This window comes from Dicentrarchus labrax, unplaced genomic scaffold, assembly GCF_905237075.1.
Source record: "Dicentrarchus labrax unplaced genomic scaffold, dlabrax2021, whole genome shotgun sequence".
NCBI classification, from domain to species: Eukaryota; Metazoa; Chordata; class Actinopteri; family Moronidae; genus Dicentrarchus; species Dicentrarchus labrax.
In genome coordinates, this window is record NW_026136720.1 from 6,354,591 (window position 1) to 6,377,925 (window position 23,335).

Here is a 23,335-nt window from a genome sequence, read left to right on the forward strand (position 1 = left end):
TCTTGTAGATTAGATACTGAAATACAGAATTCTTAGGCTGACTGCAGTAAAAATAAATGTAACGATGTTTGATACTGTCAGATCTGAAATCATCCAGAGTGCACAGCTCCCATGGCTGGTTTAATTGTGTATGTGTCACTTTTTTTTTTTTCTTTTATTGCCCGTGCTAAATCACACCTGCTCCTTGTTCGTCTACGCGCGGCCACACCTAAGAGGCGCTACTGTGACACGATGCTTAATAACAATCAAGCTCTGTCTCAATCTGCCCCAAAAGAGCCTAATCCACTCTGACAGAGAAAACACCTGATGGCCCTGCATGCCGCTCCCATCTCCACCAATTCCTACATAACCTAGTACGCACGCACACGCACGCACACGCACACACACAAACACACACACACACACACACACACACACACACACACGTGATGAAGGTTTTATGCCTTCTTGCTATGCTTAGTTAATCAGAGGAATACCACTTTAGCAAATATGAAGTGGATCTAGTGTATGCTAATATCATTCGCTCACTTTCTCCCTGTCAGATATGATTAGGTCAGGCCCATATCCTTACATTGATCTCAGCTCAGAGCAGACACACTGCTCACACCAACCATGGCTGTAGGGATGCCAGCTCTTTAGTTGTGTGGTTTTGTGTACAACATTTTCCTGACTGACTGAGGTTGCTATAGACTACAGGCAGCAGCAGGTGGCTCAGACTCCTTGTCAGACATTTTATTTTCAAGGCCTTTATAGTTAAATTAAATCTAGTGTCTTGATATTGAATAAGGTTGTGTTTAGTTTGGGTTACCTTCTTATTATTTGCCTCATCAGTGCTTGCCAGCTAGCTAGATGTAACAGATAGGTAAGAGAAACCACACATGCATGGTTTGATAAAAAAGAAAAGAAAAATGCAAACACAGTTAAACAATAGTCAAAGTTATTTCATCAGATGCTGCAGATACAAAGTTTGAAGTTTGATCAATCATTATTGATTGGGCACAGACTTCAGATTTAGTACACTGTACAATATTACACGTCCAAGGCTACACTACAGTGATGACATTAATAGAGGCAAATGCAATAATAGTTCAAATGATCATAATCCTCTGCTCCCCCCTCTGTTTTGGCATGACTGCTAAGGAACACCAGTTTAAAAAAAAATTTGTATCTACTACATTATAATATACTTTACAATTTTCCCACTGTCTGATATGATTAGATCAGTACCATATGGTTACACTGATTTCTGATCTACAGCTCAGAGCAGGCTCACACCAGCCACTGCTGCCAGCTCTTTATCTGTGTGTTTTTGTGTACATCATTTTCATGACTGACTGAGGTTGCAGTCCAGGATGATGTAAGCCTGTGTTAATTCAGTGTGGACAGTGCAGGCTTTGTTCTGTGCCCTTTGGTGCTTCACTAGAGCTGTGCAGGGCTCGCTTATGTGACCTCTACCATTGTAGCACGATGTGAATTTGAGGCTTTGTTTTGCTGCTACAGTTGAATCAGAAAAGGGAAACTGGGCAGGGGAGAAGTGAAACATATTTTAGCTTTCCATTTGTATACTCTTTCTTTAACTTTAGTTTGCATCATCAAGTTGTTTATTTTCCTTAGTACTCCTGTGACATAATTATCCTAGTAAAGGTTTTATTCAAATATGCAGTAGACCTGCTGAAAAAGCTTAACTCTTTTACTTTAATTTTTTTTTTTAAAGCGGTTCAAGATTTTCGAAATGCAAAAGAAGGCCAAGTAGAAGCAGACAGTCTTTGATGTTTGTGCTGTCTTAGTATTGTGTGTCAGTATAAAATGAGATCAAGACAAAGATTTTCACCTTACCCTTTAGTAAAGATGAGATATTTGTTGAGGAAGCCTTTGTGGTTAGACTTAATCAGCATTTTCATAGTCTCCAACAATAATCTAAAACCACAGGCATACTTAACACAGGATGAGGAGAGTCAGAACCTACTTTGCTCTATTTCCTGACCTATTTGTGGTGCATCACTGTCATTATACAGCCGTTGCAAAAGTACAGATTTACTTCATTGACAGCTCATAAACCCACTGACATTTTACTCACCTGTTCTTGGGCTCGGGCTAGAAATGAATGTATTTGATTAAATTCTTTGTTTTGTCAGAATTTTAATGCACTTAATGTTTCTTTTTTTTTTTTTTTTAGGTCTGAGCTACAACAAACAGACATCTGAACAGCATGAATCCACATCCTGTTTCAACTGAATAGGTGCAAACAGTCAGCATACAGTTCACTGCTAACCTCCAGACTGTCCCACATAGACACCCCTGACCACCATACTGTAACATCAGCCAGTCCCTGAAAGGACAGCTTCATTACCCCGTTCACCCACCCAATTAGGAGCCAGATGGCGCTTCTGGCCAATCAAATAATGGATGCAAGGATTCTCAGCAGTATGAATGGGAGAGTAGAGCTCTCCCAGTTCTTGAGAGTCACCAATCAAAGCATTGCCTCCCAGGTAAACTCCACCCAGGATGACAGCCGCAAGAACAGGAAGTATCCCTGCCCGTTGTGTGGAAAGCGTTTCCGTTTCAACAGCATCCTTTCGCTTCACATGCGCACACACACCGGCGAGAAGCCCTTCAAGTGCCCATACTGCGACCACAGGGCTGCACAGAAGGGCAACCTGAAGATACACCTCCGTACTCATAAGCAAGGCATTCTGGGTAAAGGCCGTGGGCGAATTAGGGAGGAGAATAGGTTGCTTCATGAGCTTGAGGAAAGGGCGATACTGAGGGACAGGCAGACGCGAGCTGGTCATGTTAGCCAACAGCAAACATCTAATATAAACCAACTTCAAAAGCCCCAATTGTCACAGACTGTCCCGACACATCCTCCATTCTTAACCAACTATGGCGCTGCAGAGAGCCAGCCACATACATCCACATCTCCTAAGGTGACTACCATCCCTGATGATCCCATCCAGCCCCAACCCACCGGTTTCCGCTGCTCATTCTGTAAGGGAAAGTTTAGGAAGCAGCAGGAGCTCGAGCGCCACATCAGGATCTTACATAAACCCTATAAATGCACCTTGTGCGAGTTTGCTGCCTCACAAGAAGAGGAGCTCATTGGCCACGTTGAGACGACACATATAACGGCTGATTCAGGCTCAGGCCAGAAACCAGCAATTGGGGCCGGTGACAAGAAGAGGCCCGTTGGTGAATTCCCCTGCGAGGTGTGCGGCCAGACCTTCAGCCAGGCCTGGTTCCTGAAGGGTCACATGAGGAAACACAAGGACTCTTTTGAACACTGCTGTCAAATCTGTGGCCGTCGATTTAAAGAACCCTGGTTTCTGAAGAACCACATGAAGGTCCACCTTAATAAGCTGGCTGCTAAGCGTAATCTCCCTGCCGAGCATGATACCTCTGTTAACATGAGTAACCTCGCACAAGACCATCAGAACAACCTCTACTCGCAGTATATCTCCCGCATTCACAACAGGTTCCTCACGGCTGAGAGAGCTGACCATCAAGATTATAACCACATACTTGCCACAGCAGGCGTAGACATGAAGGTCAGGGAGATGTTAGGGAGGATGATTTCCTCAGGTCCAGGCCCTTTGACAGATGCAGAGAGCTCCTCTTTGCTGGGTTTAAGTCATCTCCACCCTCCACTGAGCTCCACTAGCATGGAATATCTGCAGAAAGTCATCTCTAACAGAGATACACTCAACAGCAGCAGCAACTACCCAGGCTGGCAGATCATGACGCCAGGGCTGCCTATTGAACAGCAAATGTTCAGTCCTAAAGACCAGCAGCAGTGCTCCTCCTACCTGCCTGAGAGATGTCTCCCTGTGGACAATGGAAAAATGTGTCTCGGTGATCCAGACACCAAGGCCATCAGCAGACCTGGTAGCCCAGGCAGCGTGAGTCATCACGAGCCAACAGAGATCATCACAGAGATGGGGAACTCCCACTCTGGCAGTGCCCTTGACCCTCGACCACAATCTTCTTCTCCAGCTACAGGTAATGCAGTCAAGGAAAGATAATTTAAACAATTTTGCACATTAAATTCAGTTTACTTGACACAAGATGTTCTACTTAGGCTAGCTGGAAAATGTCTTTTGTGGCTCTGAAGGGAGCTTTCCAAATTTAGAAAAAATAGCCCTGCTGATGTCATCAGGGTTTAATGAATGCCATGATCCTGATGCATTATGGAAAAAGTAGGATCCAGTGTTTATGGAGCTTGACCCATACTAGGAACTAATAAGGGACTAATAACGAGGAACTAATAATATCTCTCAGTCTGTGCTGCTTTCATTTTAACCATTCTTTTTTTAACATTCAAGATTTTTGGGGCATTTTGCCTTTAATCGACAGCAGAGAACATACAGAGGGAGAGAGAGAGAGGGATGACATGCAACAAAGAACCAGAAATGTTGCAGTTTACACACCTTATCCCGCAGGCTAAAGTGATCCCCTGACTGTTCATTTTTTAAATCTGTCTCTTGCAAGTCCCCCAACTTTATGGAAGTAACATACTCCATCACTAGAGAAACCCTTTACTATTTTGTCATTTTTGCAGGATTTCATGTTTCTAGTCTGAGAATTGATATGAGGTCTAGCTAATATTACAGACCTAGACATTATTACAGTGCACTGCAAAATAAGTTTAGAATATCACAACAAAGTACGCATCTCATCATCTCTGTATGTTTTATTTTTTCAATAAATATATATTATAGCTATGACAGCTGTGTCCGCTGTCTTCCCACTTTGTGTAGGTGGACATGAAGTGCAGGGTCAGCAACACCACAACAGATATTACTGTCATGCACAAGGACTTTGTCTTCCTTTTAAAGATAATGGCATCATGTTGAATTGTAGGGATAATTAGTACCCTCTATTTTTTATCCGTCACATCCCCACCCCTTGCCTACGGGGGCACAAGATGTTAATGCATGCCATCTGGTGTTTTTAATGATTTGATATATACCACCCAGTGATTTTTATGATTTGATCTACCACCTGGTATTTTTATTGATAGTCTTCTGTTCCACCTGGTGATTTGGATGATTCGGCTCTCTGGGTAAATGCCTTTCTTGTCATGGCATCCTGCTAACATGTTATCATGAGCCTAAATTACTGCTATAACAGCGTTGGTAAAAGAGAAATAAATCCAAACTTTTGTTCTGTTTCTTCGTAGCTTATGACTATGGTTATTCTCTGTTGGCGTTCTGCTGTTATGTACATCTGAAGTCTGATGCGCTCTTGTGGGATTTGATCCATCATCCTCTTAAATGTTGGCCGTATAGCAGAGATAAATGGATCATGTCTAATCTTATTAGATGTTTTGTTTCCATATTGTGCAAACATACTGGTATCTGCATATTTACATGTAAATGCTCGCAGTTTATGGCCAAATCCCAGTCTGGTTGCTCTTTAAGAAACATATTCAAGCTCTATTGTTTTTACTTTCCCTCTTCTCCCATATCACCAAGACCATACGGTGTCACTTCCAGAAACATTTATGATAGCTGGCTAGCTGAGGATTTGAGTGCACACAGTTCTGGGATGGCACATTCAGTATCAGACTCTAATTTCAGTCAATATTAAGCATGGAAACTAATTCATTGTAAAGGTCAGGCGTCATTGCTTTAGTCAATGATGGATCCGGCAGGCTCTCTCTCCCCCTCTCCTCCTCTCCTCTCTGTTCTTAGTCTTGTGTAATGGTAGACTCACTCTGGGGGCTTAGCACCGCATTGTTTAGCTCTGACAATATATCCCAGAGACCTCTGCAGCTGCTCCCTGCGCTCACAATGACAGATTAATTAACACAATCACACGCTGCTGGCCCTGGCTCAACACACAGGTCTGCTGCGGGACAGATAGGTAAATCCTACACATATGGAGAACACGCACCACTTGATGAGGGTTTAATAACAGGGATAAGTTTTTTCGGAGGTGGGGGGTTGTAACTGATCGAGTCTGTCTGTCTCGATGGTTGGACGTGGAGGAAGAGAGAGGGAGAGAGCGAGTGTTTTCTAATTCAGGAGAGCGGAGATGCTGAGGAAGAATTACCACTGCCAGATGTTCAGCTTGAGGAACATTGATTAGTCCAGAATTACTGGCTGCATTATTCATAGTCAGCCTATGGTGGTCATGAAGTTATTGATGTTCTCAATATGGATAGCAAATATAGTACAGTCATGGCTGTCAGAGTGAGAGGCAGCTTCTTTGCTTGATACATCCAGATACCGCGCTGGATTTAGATTTTTAACTACAAATACGCAGCATCTTAAATTAGAAATCATGCTTTGATTTCAATAGAAGGCGTGTGTTACGAATTACTTCCCTCAATATCTCATCAGGACAGATTTGAAAATGCACTTTGACTTTAATTATAATCTGAGATTAAGAATAACGACTCTTCTTAAAATGATAAACTAATGAAGGGTGCATGCTTCAGGCCTCTGACCTACATTGGACCAGTTAGATCCCAGCTCAGAATAAAAACATGCCTAACAAACATAAAATGCCCTGACAGTTATTAATTAGTCCCATTCAATACTCTTAACCTCAAGGTCAATGAGCAGACACCATGTAATGATGTTGTCCCCACATGTGTTTTTCTCCTTTATTCCTTGCTTTTACACTTCTTTTACTGTAAGCGTTACAGCTAAGAGAGCCTGAAATGATAAGCGTCTGTAAAACTGGTAATGGTAATATGAGCAGAGGTTTACCCAGAAACACAGATAAAGCAGGCTGCTGCACAGAGTATCACTTTTCATTTGGCTGTTCCGGTTACATCCTTCTATTCTTTGTGATTGCTGACAGTAAAAGCATCTTTTAACTAAACATGTCCTTATCTAACTCGGTCCTGTGTCAGGCTTAAACAAATTCAGTTCTCATTCAGAGATCAGAGCCAGTCTGACTGGTTTGTCTACACTGATTACCTGTTGGCTTTTCTGTCTCCCTCTCACTTCTGTCTTTTAATCCTCTTTTTAATTATTATTGCAGATATGAGGCTCAAATTAAGCTCAAAATGCTTGTTTTCCTAGCATGCAGATAAAAAGATTTACCCAGGGAGTTCTGAACACCTGCCTTGAAATATTGTTCCACCGTCTCCTGAATGCCATTTGGCTTAATTGACTTGGAAACGTCCCAAATGCGTCATTGACTATGTGGTCTAATTAATATTAATAATATATGCTATTATAAACATCAAAGAACATCTGGTGCCCCTGTTTTTCTCACCAGTCTTGTGTGTGACTCTCTCTCTCACTCTGTTTCATCTTAAACCAAACCAGCCACCATGTATCTCTGCTTTGCATTTCAGGTGCTTGATTGCATATATAGAAAGAGCCAAAGCCCAATGTATATAGAGTTTGATATCTACAATATAACTGCCAAATGCCTATGTAAGCATAGTATGTGAGCCAGTGATTGCATTGACGGTGATGTATGGTTGTAAATCTTAAAGCCTATTTCCATATGAAATGAATCACTTGTCCAAGCCCAGCTGCATGCTTTTTCCATAGACACGGCTCACTTGAGGCATTTATTTATTTATTTACCTTTTTCCTCCGCCTTGCACATCCAGTAAGGGCGGATAACTCATACGCATCACTTCATTAGATGCTCTGTGTTAGGTGAGAGAGGCTGGGGTTTGTAATGATGCAGTAATTGGAGTTTTGGTTGATAAATCTAAGCTCTAAAATTACTCCCCTCACATAATGTGAGCCTCGGCAGTGTAAGTAAATCTTAAACTGATTAAGTTAGCATGAACCAGGCAATCACAAAGATGGCACCCATCCAAAGGAAGAGAAAAAAGACAGAGTCTTCAGTCTTTGTGTTGTTTTACCGCTCTCATGTAGGCTGGCAAATGGGTTTAGGAAGGTCCACGCTGAAAGATGAGGTCAGATATATGTGTTTTCTGCATTTGGAGCTGGCCGGTAATGTCATCGTAATTTAAGCCACAGAATAATTGAGATATATAGCGTGTCTGAAAGAGTTCCATTAAGCTGTTTGGATTTTTTTGTCTGTTACTGGAGACAAGGGTGTGGCCCTGTTGAAGTCTCTTTCCCGCTCTTGCACGCCCATGCACGTTGCCACACACACTCAATGTACGCAGACATTAAATCAAACATACTGTACACACTTACACACACAAACACATATACAGTATAAGCAGTGGTGACTGTCTTCAGATCAAGGACACAAATTTGCCATTTCCGCAGTGATTTTTCAAATTTCAATAGGTTCGGCTCTATTTGATTAATATGCAGGTGCTATTTCATGGGTTTGTACATTTGAAATAGTGAAAAACAGCCATCCTTTTACTACCATTCAGATCATAAAGGTGGTTTTTCTATTAAAGTTGGAAACAAAGTAAAGTAACAACTACAGATCATTAGATTTAGATTTACCTCAGAGAATTACCTCAGGGTCAGATCTTGAGGTGTATGAAATTGATATTTTCTGGCGGGGATGAATCACTGTTGTAACTCAGATATTAGTCCATTAAAGAAGAACAATAAGGCATCAATATGCATAGAATTAAATTAATGGTGGTGGGTTTATCTCTCTATCCCAGACGCATCCCTAAAAGACACAGTATAATGTATGACCTGACCTTCAAATGCCAGGAGAGTGTTGGGCAATAAACTGCCAATATTTGTGGCTTAATGGCGTCGGATGACTTTTACTGTAATTGGAATGGCAGCGAAACAGCTGGGCTGTTTAAAGACAGTGCAAGGCTGAGGTCTCAGACAATCACTAACTCAAAATGGTCACAGAGAGTGTGTTTAACCCTGGAGGGAGTTTCTGTGGTGGCTATAAGGATTAAACTGTAGGTAAACAGAGGGAAGAAAGCATTTAAATTACCTTTAATTAAAAGTTATGGTGAGTGGGATCAAATCTCGTTTCCAGATGGATATTTTTCACTGGCTAAAAGGAGAAAAATTACCCTTTGTCATTCTCCACAATAATACACTTTGTACTCTTTGAATTATGGTTCCAACACGCCATTTTTCAAGTATGAAGCAAAAATAAACTCAACTACAGTACATGGTGCGGTTAATCAGAACTGCTCACATGTTGGACTTCGTTATTTTTGACTGGGAAACCCACTTACTGGTTTTGATGGAATGAGGTTCTTGTCTGCGACATCTGCCTTGTTCTAGTTGCTTTAAATTTCACTGTTTATTATTTCTGGAAGAATCTTGTTTGGTGTTAACATCTTTGGGTGTATTTATTGCACATGGTGGTGGCGTCCATACTGTAAAATGATGGATCACTGGAGCTGAAAGCTGATTACAAGCTTGATTTACTGCAGGGCAGCGCTTAAATCATTCAACTCAGCCTGGTGTGGGATTGCAACATTTTTCATGTTTAGACAACAGTTGTTGGTACATACTTTTCTCAGAAAAAAACAGCTCAGTATGCCTCATATACACATAGTTTCCTAATTTGATTTGGATTGTATTATGTTTTTGCTGTTATTGTCTGTGTTAGGTGAGAAAGTCTACAGGTGTCCACTCTCCAGTGACTACACCGCTGCACAGACGGCCTCCCTCGGTTTCCATCTGGATCGCTACCACTTCCCCCACTGGCAAAACAGCAGGGATCTTTCTTCTCCACTGCAGCCCACCAGTAGCAGCTCCAGCCCCAACCCCAATCCCAAGCTCAGACCTAGATCCAGGGAAGACTGGAGCCCAGCGGCAGGTCACTACCTCGGTCTGGACAGCCACAGCGAAAACGCCCTGCTCATCAACAAGCAGTCCGACCTCACTGACAAAGACGCAGATGTAGACGGCTCTTTATCTGCTCAAACCAGGAAGTCCCAGTATGAGCCGTTAGATTTGTCTGTCAGGCCAGAGTCTGTCATGTCTCATTCAGCCATGTCTCCTGCTCTACTGGTACAAATGTCTGGCATTTTTAGTAATGGTCTCTCTTCCTCCATTACCCGCCGGCTACAAAGTTACTCTAATGCTGCAGCTGAACTCAGTGTGAAGCCCGCATATCAGTGTGACCTTTTGGTGCAGGGAACAAAAGAAGAAATGAACACACAGAATGCAGGCTGCACGGGGCACGATGGTGAAGTTGAATTTGAGAAATCCAAGCAAGGGAGGGAGGGCGAAAATGACGATTCTGCCAAGTGGAAGATGCTGAAAAGTAATATCCTCAAGCCAGAAGAGCTGGTACAGGCCAACGCTGATTTCCAGGGTCCCGGCGAAAAGAAGCAGGACAAGCCTGGACCTTGGGGCAGAGCCGTGGCTGAATCTCCCATCTCCTCTCTGGAGAACTTGACCCCAGGGCAGGCCGATCCTCTGCAGAACCAAGGCGGCCTGCTCTCCTTCCTCAGATCCCAGGGGAACCTGAGCAGTGCACCTGCCAGCGCACACAAAGCCAGTCTGAATGGTGGGGGGGACACGGAGATAGACGCTGCATCAGGTGAGCATCAGCTTATATATCATACAGTATATGGTACATGCAGCTGTCACTGTTATAGCCAGGGCTGCCTTCACATTTGAAAGTATCTATTGCCACCTAGTGGACAAAGACTGGCCCTGTCTTTTTTTCCCCCATCTTGTTATCTCCTTTTAGATGCTTTGTACCACCCCATCTAAATGTGATAGACCACTGCAGATGGCAATTTAACAATGTTACAATTTGTTAACTTAATTCTATATATAAGTGGCTGACGAGCACACTGGTATTTTTTGTACAAATGCGTGACATTGTCACCCACAAGGATGCTGCTATAGAAATCCCAAAAAAGTTTTTTGTCAGTATCGCAGCCCTCATCACCTAACAGAGGAAGTGTGAAGAGTGAGTGTGTGACTAAATCGTGCCAATTACAAACAACACACTTCCCTTATACTTATAGCACTTTAGTTTTTTTCTCTTGCCAGATCTTATCTCTGATCTCAAATAAGGGCTAAAGAAGACACAGGTGTGTGGCACTGATTACCCCTACACTTTAAAAGATGATATAATCTCCTTGTGTGATAGGTTACAAATCGCCCAAGCCAACGGAGCCCACTGATGGAGAGGCTTAAGCTCTTGTGCTGGTGTGATATGCTTGCTGAGTGCAGATTTAATAATGCTGTCTCTCAGGAGAGGGAATCCAACAGCTGGGGTCTTTGATATGCATGTATTATGAGTGCAACATGATACACCTTCCCTCTGATCCCCCTCTTATTCAGAAACTCAATATGTTCATGTGAAAGACAGGAAAGTGCCTGTCAACTCCATTAGGGATTAACATCTGTTCCCTTTCTTTATGATTCTAACAGCAAGATGTAGTTTTCTATTTGATTGTACAGATGGTTATTATAATTTGCCGAAAAGCACCCCTCCACTTCAACTCCTGTCATAGCCATCACACTGTTCATGTGTCTTTCTTGCTTTTATTGTGTATAATGCCATTTGAATTTAAAAAATCGAGATTTGGAAAAGATGGCAGTTTTGAGTTGTCTGCGAGCAAACCTCATGTTATAAATTCCTTTGAAAAATCTAAGAGCAATTTAACGTCACTACATCATTTTTACTTCAAATACAGCACACTGTACTGCAACTACTGCTTGTGTTTATCTTTTAGCAATCTGATCAATGTATTGTTTGCTGCTGCTAAGAGTTATTTCAAGCATCCCTCGCCTTTTATTTTCTGCAGATTGATCTGCCATATTTTTTTTCTCTCCCTGAGGAAGTGGATGTCAAAGACGCAATAAACACCTGTCAGTCAACCTGGACATTGAGACAGCTAACTGACATTGAGAGTCCACTGAGTGTCCTCTAAAACTGAACTAAGCAGGTGGCCCAGCAGCCTGTCCTGTCTGCAGTGCTGACCAGGTGGCTTTGTCATGGGGCTGTCTCCTGTTGCCCCCATCCTCTCCATACTGTATGGCACGTCGAGTGGCATGGTGACATATTGCCGGGCAGTTTGGACATGGAGTGATGTGTTTGTGATGACAGTTCAGGTCGGCTCCAATGTGCCAGCAGTGGTAATTGGCCAGATGGTGACCTCTGGTTGAACCTGTCTGCATGCTCATTAGTCTCACTGAGCCCTCCCTTGAGTTTTAAGCAGAAACTCTGAAATCTGCACTGCTCAGACTAAACCACTAGATGGCAACATTTACCACTCTAACAGTTGAGTTGTAAAGCTTCTAAATATTTCTCTGCCAGGTATGCTTTCATATTTCACAGGCATAATTAGGACAACTATTTTTGAGAACACAGTGATGCAGTGCCACGGATGCCTTGAGGATCAGACTGTTATCCAACTTAAAACCACTTAACCAGTTAACTAAACCAGCTGTCTCTTCTGTGATATCAGATCAGGCCTCTCAGACGCATGAGAACAAGTGAATATGAGAAGATTGATAAAGAAAGGATTAAGAATGAAAGAACAACAGAGAATGAAGAGAAAGAAATGGCCCTGATTTGAAAGGTTGAAAGGGGTGAGTCATTATCTCATTGTCTGACCTCTGTATACCCTCCGCGGAGAGGGTGACAGAGAGCGAGAGAAAAAGAAGAGAGAAAAGGAGCGAGAAAGATCACCATAGATGGAGATAGATGGAGCGACAGCGAGGTGAAAGAGGAGCGGTAGTACGGCTGTCTCCATGAGCAGATGTCGTTTGAGGGCAGCGAGAGGGCAGCGCGGCCTGCCTTTGTGCCGTGCTTCTCCCCATAGAGATAATGAAGGGTGGAGCACTGGGAAGGATGTGCAGTCATCACTCACTGTCTGTGTGCCATCAGAGCTCAGCCCTGTGTCATCCGTCACCATTCAGCTCCTCTGGCCCCCGTCGGCCCCGCCACTGTCATCATGGTCATTATCTCAGCCTGTGACACACAACACACTCTCATCGTAGACACACACACACACTCACACACACACACACCAACACACACAGGAAAACATGTGTGCAGGTGCAAACATATACATGTGTACCAGCTCATGCAAATAAGCACTTAGGCAGAGAAGAGTCTGGTTTAAAATGTTTTGATGCTTGTGCCTATACAATGTTAAGAGTTTCAGTACCAAATGTAAAATATTTTTTTGGATACCTTAATACTAAAATATAAATAGCCCTTTGTTCAAAACCTTGTTTTCCATCAAACAAAAGAAGCCAAATTTCTTAAATGTTCATTCTTGGCTAAACACAACCCACACAAGAAACCCATACAAGACATTTGCATGAATAAAGTCTAGAATTTGCAAAATTGCTATTTTAATCAGTAGATGATAACAAATCTGACCAGAAGTTTAATACCAACTCGCGATATAGTTTTTAATACTCGGGAGTACAAACTTGAAGCCTACTTTAAGGAATAGTTTGACATTTAGAAAAAAAAACGCTTTGTGCTTTCTTGCTGAGAGTTAGATTAAAAGATACCACTCTCATATCTGAATAAATCTGAAAAATATGAAGTAACAGCCAGGAAAGCATAGCTAGCACAAAGACAGGAAACAGGGAAACAGCTAGCCTGGCTCTGTCTGAATAAAATCTGCATACCAGCACCTCTAAAACTCTCAAATGATATCTCTCTCTGGTTTTGTTTTGCACATAAACCTGGAGTAAAAAACGGCACAATGGTTTACGTACTGGACTCTTTCTTGGTGGGTGCAGGGATTTTGCTATTTAACAAAGTGAGCAGGCAAGAAACACAAGTGGACAAACTCCCAGGTTAGATGAACTGTTCTGAAAGTACAAGCAGAGCTACAACAATTATCACCCAAACATTCATCACAGTTTATGGACGTCCCGGTTCATCTTTGACTTAGCATACTTGCTATAGTTGTGTGCACACATGCTTTTCCTGCGCAATGAGGGATTATTTTTATTTTAGGTGCTCTCACTTTCACTTTAACCTCCAAATAAAGTAGATAATCTGGCTGAACTGTTAGCTTGTTTACAACCTGTCTGATTGTCTGACTGCCCGTGATTCTTGCCCTGTCTCACTTTGTTGTAGTGATGTTGCCGTGTTCCCAGATCTCAGCAATCACTGTGGTGAGTACAATGTTATAATAACAGATGGAATTAATGACAATCATTACATAAGACCCAATTGTAATAAACCAGAATTGTCCTTTAATACGGTCCAATGTCAGCATTATATAGAGTCAAAGTCAGTAATCACTCATTCTGTTTTTCTTTCTTCACTCTTTCTCTCAACACCACACAATCCCACCCTTCTCATTTCCTGTCCAGTCTATTTGTGCATCCGTGCATGTGTACATGTATAGGAGTGCATGAATATGTGTGTGTGTGGCTGGTCTGAAGCTGTGGCTCGAGCAGCCTATGAATGGAGGATCATGTGGTGAAGAGATGGATGGCTCTGAGCCCACTGCTGTCTCCTCTAATTGTAAAATATTAGTTACATTAGACTCTGGCTTGTGATTAATGGAACTTATTTGGAGGTTGCCCTCTCTTGGACCTCCCCTCTCCTCTGGTGGGAGGGAAGAAAGAACAGCAGACCCAGGGAGATGAGGAGGGAGAGAAAGAAAGGCGATAGAGGCAGGGAGGGGAAGACAAGCAGGGCAACACACGACTGATGTAAACGCGAGACCTCTTGGCTTATTATTAACAGACTTTATGAAAGTGTAATAGGCTACAGGATGGTTCACAATCCGTCTGAATGCATTTACAAGATTTTAACAAGATTGAGGGAAATCTGTTTGGTCTCTCAAGTCACAGTGGACGTGCAAAATTTGGAAATGGCTTGATACTTTTACAGATCCCCACATGCCAGACTGCAGCTTTTAAAGCTTTAAAAGTTTCAATAAATGAGTTTAAGAAATGCGCTGAATCAGAGATTATTTTGTTGCTGTCCACCCCTATTTCCTGTTTTTCCACTTCCATTGATTGAGGCTTGGAGAAGTTGAAGTGAGACAGGTGGAGTTTAATACGCACCACAAACGGCTCTGTACCTGGATATTGACAAAGCTTTTCTTTTACTATTGTTCCTCCTAGACAGCTCCCCCTCCCTCCCTCTCCCTTCCTCAATAACACCACTCTTTCTCTTTCTCTCTCTCTCTCTCTCTCTCTCTCTCTCTCTCTCTCTCTCACACACACACACACACACACACGATACCCTCTGTGCCATCCTGATGATATTCAGATGTGTCAGGCCTTATCCTCTCTCTGACTAGTGTGTGAATGTCGATGTGTGTCCTTTACGGCCATCAGGTTATTATACACCAACAGATGGAGCATTACCTTTTATTGCTCACACCTTCTGTGAGTTTTCCCACTTTTCCCCCCAAAAACACCTTTTTTATGTAGATGTGAAAGCGAATGTTCAGCTGCCTACAGCTGTCTCGGCTCTGATGAGGAGCAAATAGAGAGGAAGAGGCCAGGGCGGGGTGAAAAGGCTGAGACAGCCCTCAGTTTTTGGGAAGTGATGTCAAATGACATCAGCACATAATGGTTTACTGTAACCATGAATCACAGAAAAACACATTGAAGTGTTAGACAGAGGGGAAAAGAGACAGTCATTATGTGAGGTAACATCTCAAAAATAGCACAGAAGTGAACAAGGACACATGGCTGTCTAGGTAGACAGGTAAATGAGTCAACTAGCGCATTTTTTGTTTTGATCTTAGCAACACCTTCAGGCTTTGGTGTCATACTGATTTTTATTCAGGTCAGATAAACTTCTGGAAGCTATTAAGGGTATGCTTTGTTGTTTGTATTTTAAAGGTACACTCTGTGCTGTGTCATGTAGGTTCACATTATTTGTACCGGAGTTATGTAGCGGGCGCTAAAGAGGGGGACAGACAGGAAGTTTTGGCATGCCTTGCCTCCCAGCTGCAGACGTCTGTCATTCCTCAACTCAACACTTGTGTGTGTGTGTTTATTTGTCTGTGTGTGTGTGTGTGTGTGTGTGTGTGTGTGTGTGTGTGTGTTTTGTGAACAGGAAATGTGTTACAATGAATTAGAACTTGCTGGCCTTTTTATAAAAACCTGTCAGACCATGAAGTGTCTGTGTATTATGAGGCCACATCAATGTCACAGTTTAGACTGGTATTTTATTTTTTACATTTTTCTACAAAACCACACTGACTTTAGGACACTATAAGTAATATGAAACTTATTTGAACCTCATTGAAACTTCAATGTATGTGTGAGTGTCAAAAATTTTACTTCTCACCTGCCAACAGCTTGTCTAGAATACTGGAAAAATAGACCTGCCAAAAATTATATTTAATATCCAGAATTATAAACAGAACTCAGTCTCACCCTCCTCATTTTCACAAAGCTTTTTCGTGAACGCTGTGTACTTTTGCCTCAAGCCGGAGCTGTTGGTCTGCTTTAATTTGATTGGCTCACAGCGGTCAGCTAGGGCAAGGTTTGAGTGCAGTATAAACAGTCAAATGTTATCATCTCAAATAACTTCCAACTGGAGTTGTTGCTCTTTGATTTACTAAAAAGGACACACATTTGGTTTTAGTACAAATTTGGTATTCACTGGGTTGTCATTTCAGATCCTGCAGATGTTAAACTACTGCAACCTGTATCAGCATTAGGTCTGATTCTCTGTCTGCCTTTTTTTTCTATTCTTTTCCAGCTCGGAAGCCATTCCAGTGCAGGTACTGCTCCTACAGCGCCTCCCAGAAGGGTAACCTGAAGACCCACGTCCTCTGTGTCCACCGCAAGCCCTTTGACAACAGCCTCTACCCCGACCGCCGCCTCCGACGCTCACACACGCCCCAGAGGCCCTCCAGATTGCCTCAGAGCCTCACGGGAGATAATCGTGCGCCAGGGAGAGACCAGATCGGCATGACATCACTCTGTGGGACTTGATGTTGTCATGGCAACAGCAGATATAGACAGTTATGATTATTGTTTTAGCTTCACCTCCACGGGGTTAGGATGATTGAGATTGTTAAAAAAAAAAAGAAAAAAGTTAACAACCAACCTTGATGTACATTCCAGTGTTTACTTGAAGAGCCACAGTACGTATTTATCTGTAGCAAAGAAGCTGCCTATAATAATAAAGTCCATTGTGATGTGAAAGTGTAGCAAGGGTATTTAGTGCCGTTCATTTTGTCAAAAGTGTCCAAATGATTTACTTGTGTTTACATGGATCTATCAGTTCAACACTTGTCTGATAGGGAGAATGTACTGTGCCTGCCCAAAGCACTTGTTCTTTCATCCAGTAAATACCCTGTGTTACATTTTTGTAAATATCGCTCGATTTCCCTTCCAGTCCAGAAGTCTTGTCTATCTGTCAGGATATGGTGCCAGATGTTCGGGCTTTAATCGCGGCAGATGTAATGAAGTAGAATGTTGCACATCGGAGCTTCCATTTGTTCTGGATTCCACTCCAGGGAGAAAGCCTCTCTCACATATAATTATTGCCCATTAACTCCTATGCTTCATGCCCTCATGCTGGAACAATGCTCAATTAAGGGGAACCAAGGAAATGGAAAAACTGCAGAGATTCATTGATAATACATTCAAATCCTTTTTTCCCCTCAATTTTTTTTGTAAAATTGAGTGGAACCACCACCAATGTGTGTATGTACCAGATCTGCCCACTGGTGTAAAATAGACCCAATCAACGAGGCCATTGTATACTGCTACTGCCATGTATGGTGATTTTAGCATGATCTGAGCTGCCTCAGCTTCCTGTGCCAAAAGTCTGCCTGTACACCCAGAGATCACCTTGGGCAGCTGTGTGCCTGTTCAGCCGGGGCCTTGTAGCCACAGCGATGTGACTTTGACTGACAGTCGGCCTGACAACTCCATTCATGCGCCACCTGCTAGCTGTCAATCAGGGCGGCCATCCTGGGGCTATTGACGGAGCTGTCAGCCTGTGTGAGATGTGTCTGTCAAAGCCCACCCACTCTGCCACTCTGTTTCCCTGCCTGGGCAGTCTGACATTCGTTTACTGTCCCCCTTCCACCCTTCCTTTCTTTCCATCTCTTTCTCTTTCTTCTGCTCTCTGTCTGTCCGTCTCCTGCCTGTTTTCCTTCAGAGACACGGCAGCCCCTTAATCCCCGATCCAATCACAGATTCTTTGGGTACACATTTGTCATCCTCATACCCTCTGGTTTTTGTAATAGAGTGCTTCACAAACACTTCTGCAGGTGACTCAGGCCTGATATACATGTGGTTTTTAGCGCTGCTTGTTGTATTTGTGTGTACCCCATCAGCGCTGAATGCCATTGTCACCAATCCTTTATTTCCTTGCTTTTTCCCTTTAGTTTCTTTCTCCACCCTCTTTTTCCTCCTTCCCCCCTCTGCTCACTCACCCTTCATCTCTCTACCTGACAGGTGACAAGGTCTGGGCCTCCAGCAGCCTGGCTAATCGGAGGCCTGTCATACCTGTCAATAGTTTTTCAGAGCCATGCCAAGCCAGATCAGGCCAGACCATCTTGTGAGCTGACCAAGGGCACAGAGTTTTGTGGCGAGCAGAGGAAATGCTCCAAAAACTCACAGCTTTGTGGAAATTCTGTCACTTGTACCCCTCGAACAGCCCTCTGGATATGGATCATCCCTAAGGCCTCATCCCGTCAAACCTCCTAATTAAGCACAGTTTCGCTTAAAGCAGGGCCCTTTAATTAATGCTCGGGAAGTTTGTTAATTACTACTAATGGTGATGAATGTTTTAGTTAACGTCTCACTACAATAGTCAATGTCATACTCAGGGTTTTCGCTGCTTTGTAAGTGCTCATCTTTCTAGTGTACAACCCCATTCCCCCCCCCCCAACGTTCCCAGTGTTGTTTTACGTTTGAACTCAAGGACTCATCGTGTCATCGCTTTATCTAAAAAGGGCATTTTGCCTGTTATCAAGTTCTGTCATGCCTTCACAGCCTGATTGGCTTGACAGACAAGTGAAATGCATAGATGCCAAATCTGCCTGTATTTTATCCACCTAAGCTTTGGCTCACCTTGACCTTTTGCTGAGAATGACATCCTGTTTACCTGTAGTAAATCAATCCTCATTCTCGGACGCCTATAAATAACTCTTCTCTGGAGAAAAGGCAGACATGTCATCTCGCTGACTTCCGGCGTTTTATCTAACCTCAGATCAGAATCATGTCATTTTTAATTCTTATTAAGTTAACTTCTGAAACATTCTAATTGGCTATAAACACACACAATCAGTTTTCTTTCCTTTTCTTGAAAATCATAAAAATGATGACCATAATTTTCTTTTTCATCTCATTTTACTTTTTTTCATGCTCGTCCCCTCCTAATTATCCTTCTCATCATTATTAGTATTTACAGTTACTTATCTGCAGACCATGTTTGAGGTCTCTTTCTCAGCCTCATTGAGAAAGGCGGGCCATGTACAGCTAATCAGCTTGAATAAGTAAAGGAAACAGTTTGACAGGCCAGGTAATGAGAAGTAATGAATCACTAATCACAGTCTCTTACAACCCTTGGAGCACAGATGAAAAATTAAAGGTAATTAGCTTGCACAGTTGTGAAAACAATATTTAAGACTGTTGGCATCACATGGCACAGACTTAACAGATTTTCTTCGCCGACAACATACATCAACACCGCACTGAAGTCCTAATATCAAGCTGTTATTGGAAAAGCTTTCTCGATGTAATTTTAGTGACTGATCTGATCAGGGTATACAAGTCTCCCTTTTTTTTTCTCTTGCAGGCAATCTTGCCAAATCGCAAGCATGAAAAATGTTTCACTTAGATTTCCCCCTTAGGATTTTCTCTACTGAGGAAAAGAAGGAACATGCCAGCAACATGCTTTTGAGACTCAACTTTGGTAAAAGCAACACTGAGGAACAGCAAGGTGTGAGATAATATTCATTCTCTACTTCACACACACATATATGGAGTGTAAGGTAATTCAGAGACATGTGGTCAGAGCTGCAAACCCTCTGCAGCTCTCCGTAGTTCCTGTACTTGACAGCAGAGTGAGGGATGCTTTGACAGAGCCCGTGTTTGACAAGTCTACGCGAGACTCAAAGTACAGGATCCAGACATGGGCTGTCAGTCAAAGCCGGCATCTCCCAGCTGAGACGTGCCAGTTTAGTCACAGTTACAAAGGAACTAATATGCGTTAACTGGAGCAAGGCACACATATGGGCCTGGTAGAGCCCTGTGTCCTGAGGCTGGGATTGAATGGATGCCAAAGAACATAAGCCCAAGATATAAAAAGAATTACAAGGGGACAAATAAAACATGGGGATTATGTCACTGTGAGAAATGGAGGCGTTGTAATTCTGCATGTGTGCAGGCTCGCCTCTCCTGTTTCAGCATCCAGGGCCTGTGGGGTGTAGCCCTGCAGTCCTGCACCTGTGCTCTGAGGATCCAGGAGCTTTAGACAGACTGGAGAGGAAGCTGTGATACTGTATGTCAGGGAGGGAGAAAATGAGGGAGAGAGGGAGGGCTGGAGGAGAAAAGTGGGACAGGACAGACTGATTGGGGGTGTTGGAGACAGCAGTCAGGCTCCAGAATGCTGTATCTGCCAAATCAGATGCCAGTACCCATGTTTTGAGTTTTAGGTGCACATGTAGGAGAGTAACCCCCCTCATATCGTACAATACACATGTTCAGTTAAATACCAGTGACAGGAAGTGACTAGATTTAAGCCCACAGCTACTCCCCTGCTCAGCCGCTCGTGTCGTGTTATCGCCCCAAAGTTCATTTGAGTTTCAAGCCTCCTCCCTTTCCCTCTCTCCCCCTCTTCGCTTTCCACTGAAAAGACCTGTCTCGCATAACAAACAATTGCACCAAACTCCATTAAAATCACTTCATGGGGATGTGATAGTGCCTCAAGTTAAAGGCTGTAATTGAAAAGCATTTGACAAACCACGCACTGCAAAGCGACAATAGACAAGCTGTGATTCTCACTTGAGTTATTCAGTGGAAATGATTATCATCATTTTATTCTGTGCCCTACACAACTTGCTTGAATAGTGCGTTTCTAAAACAGTGATTCTCGGATTTGTTCATGCTAACGATCTTCAGATGGATAGACACCAAGATAATGATTTTCTTTTTCACCACACGAGTCAGTATATAATGGCCAGTGGAATGTATACACAGTATATCCTGATGAAATAAAAGATAAAATGAGCCACTTTGGATTATATTTTTTGATCTGATGACACCTAAGCAGGGCTCCCTGAATGCCACTTTGACAACTTACTGTTCTCCCAACCTGCACTGAAGCGCAATGTAACCAGTCAAACCCTGAGAACTGGAAAGTCTCCCTGGGAAGATGCTCCCGTCCATTGATTTGAAGTGACAGCCACATCCTTGACAAACACACCTGTCATTGTTCAAGTCACATCACATTTTCAGTTTCATAGACGGAAGACAGTAGAGGTGTGCAGGTGTGTGTGTGGGTTTGTGTATTTATGCACATGTGAGCATGAGTGCCCAAAAGAAAGTTTCTTCACCCCCCCCACCCCATTTTGTGGATAAATACATCCACTCTGCTCCAGCTGTTGTACAGGAACAAGGCCAGATTCTTTCATTGGCTTCTTCAGCCGATGTTTATGAAACAAGACATCTGGTAGGCTATATTTATTCTCAAACACGTGTCAGAAATGGATTTAATGTGCCAGAACCTGCTGACCATCACTCTGTATGTATAAGTTAGAGTCGCTGGAATGGTCAGAGAATCTCCTCTCTGTGTGTCTCTGCAGTGGTGTGGCAAGTTTTGGGGGGGGAGGGGCTGCTTATGGGGACTGAGGGAGGGGGAGGGTGATGAGCTGCTGCAATAATAAGCAGATTTTAATGATTTACTATAAATCAGCAGCCGAGGCCTCTGCTTGGGGAGACTGAGGGGGATGACAGCTCCTGACTCACACACCTCGCAAATGCCTTGCTGATGATGTGTGTGCGCTTCAGATCATCAATCACTGAGCACACACACACACACACACACACACACAGACGTCACACTTTTACAAAAACATGCTTTCAACACACGTACGCAGGTGCACAGGCCCACACACACATGTTCGGCCACACACATGTTTCTTGTCTCTAATGTCTCCTCTGCTGTGGCAGGGGACAAATCAATCACGGGTACAGAAGTTCAAGGGGGTAAGAGATTGTCTGGTCCGTTTTTCCCTATGCTATTGATCCCATTTTACTGGCATCATCGCCAAGCTGTCTCACAAACCCCGGGACGGCGATGGATTGAAAGTGGATGATTGAGAGAGGAGGTAGGGTGACATTCACTGTAATCTCAGCCCCCACCCACACTCCTACCCCTTCCCCGCCCTCCTCCTAACACACAGACAGATCCAATGACATTGAAAGTTAGTATTGTACCAGGAGTTTTTTGGAGCAGATAGAATCAGGCCCATCAGCCTAAATCTGGCAGTGAAGGAAACACACTTGGCAGAGATTAACAGTGGGTTTTTTTTGTTTTCCTGTCTTTTAGCATTCCTTCTCCAGCCGTCATCCTGTATGTCTGAGTGTCTAAAGGTGTTGTGCGGTCTCCTGTTCCCTGAATTTGATGAAGAGGACATTGCAGAGAACACCTCCTGACAGCACATCCCAAAGTGTGTGGGAGACGCAAAAAGAGTGACACACAGCATTTCTCTAAAGTTTAAAAATGAGTCTCATGTGGAAAATATTGATGCATGCTCAGTTTCCTCAGAAATACTCTTAGTGGTTCCTTATCTCTTGTGTATAAACAGATGAGTGGGAATTTTCCCAAATGACGGAGAGCCATGGTTCATGATCAGAGAAAGCAATACAATTGAACGCGTCCGAGGGATCACAAGATAAACATATTGCTCCAAGACAGAATTGTTTCTGCCAAATCCTGGGAAGGTTTCATGGCTTCCAGTGAAATGTTGATTCCCATGGGTGAGGGTGACTCAGTAAGATGCTTATCAACATTTCAAATTTCTAAATAAAAAATATGGACCAGATATTTTAATACTTTATTTTACTTTTTAGGAATCCTAATTATAACTGCCTATCATATTTATAGAAGGTGTTTGCTTGGGCTTCATCACAAAGTTAATTTTGTGTTAATAATTAAAATCATCCACTAAATTATGCCTATGATATGATTCACTCAGCACGAAGTTTCACAATGTAAACCTATAATGCCAATACAGCTCGAATTATTTACCTTCAGTATTACAATGCAAACTTCAAGCAATGATGAATCTTAAATCACTCACTGCACATTAGAATCAGTATATCACCGTCAGGCTGTTTATCACATTATATCTACATTATGATGATGCACAAGTTTAATTACAGATAGATGGATGCTTCATTCATCTTTCCTGTTGCTGACGTCTTGATTAAAAATGTTTAAAGGATTATCTATGGGACTCCTTTTTGTGTCCTTGTATTTGTCTTTTCAACTTTCATCCACTCGCCTGATTTATTCCCCTTGTCTA

The 23,335-nt window shown here is 42.8% G+C and overlaps 1 protein-coding gene across 1 annotated transcript; it reads left to right on the forward strand.

Moving 5' to 3' along the window:
- Positions 1 to 2,333: 2,333 nt before the first annotated feature.
- Positions 2,334 to 16,999, forward strand: LOC127353529 (uncharacterized; the record flags this gene model as incomplete). The annotated part of the gene is made up of 3 exons (XM_051382811.1): positions 2,334 to 3,996; positions 9,487 to 10,425; positions 16,546 to 16,999. Coding segments are annotated over 3 exons (2,838 nt in total), but the record flags the coding sequence as incomplete, so codon positions are not given.
- Between the last annotated feature and the right edge of the window lie 6,336 nt (positions 17,000 to 23,335).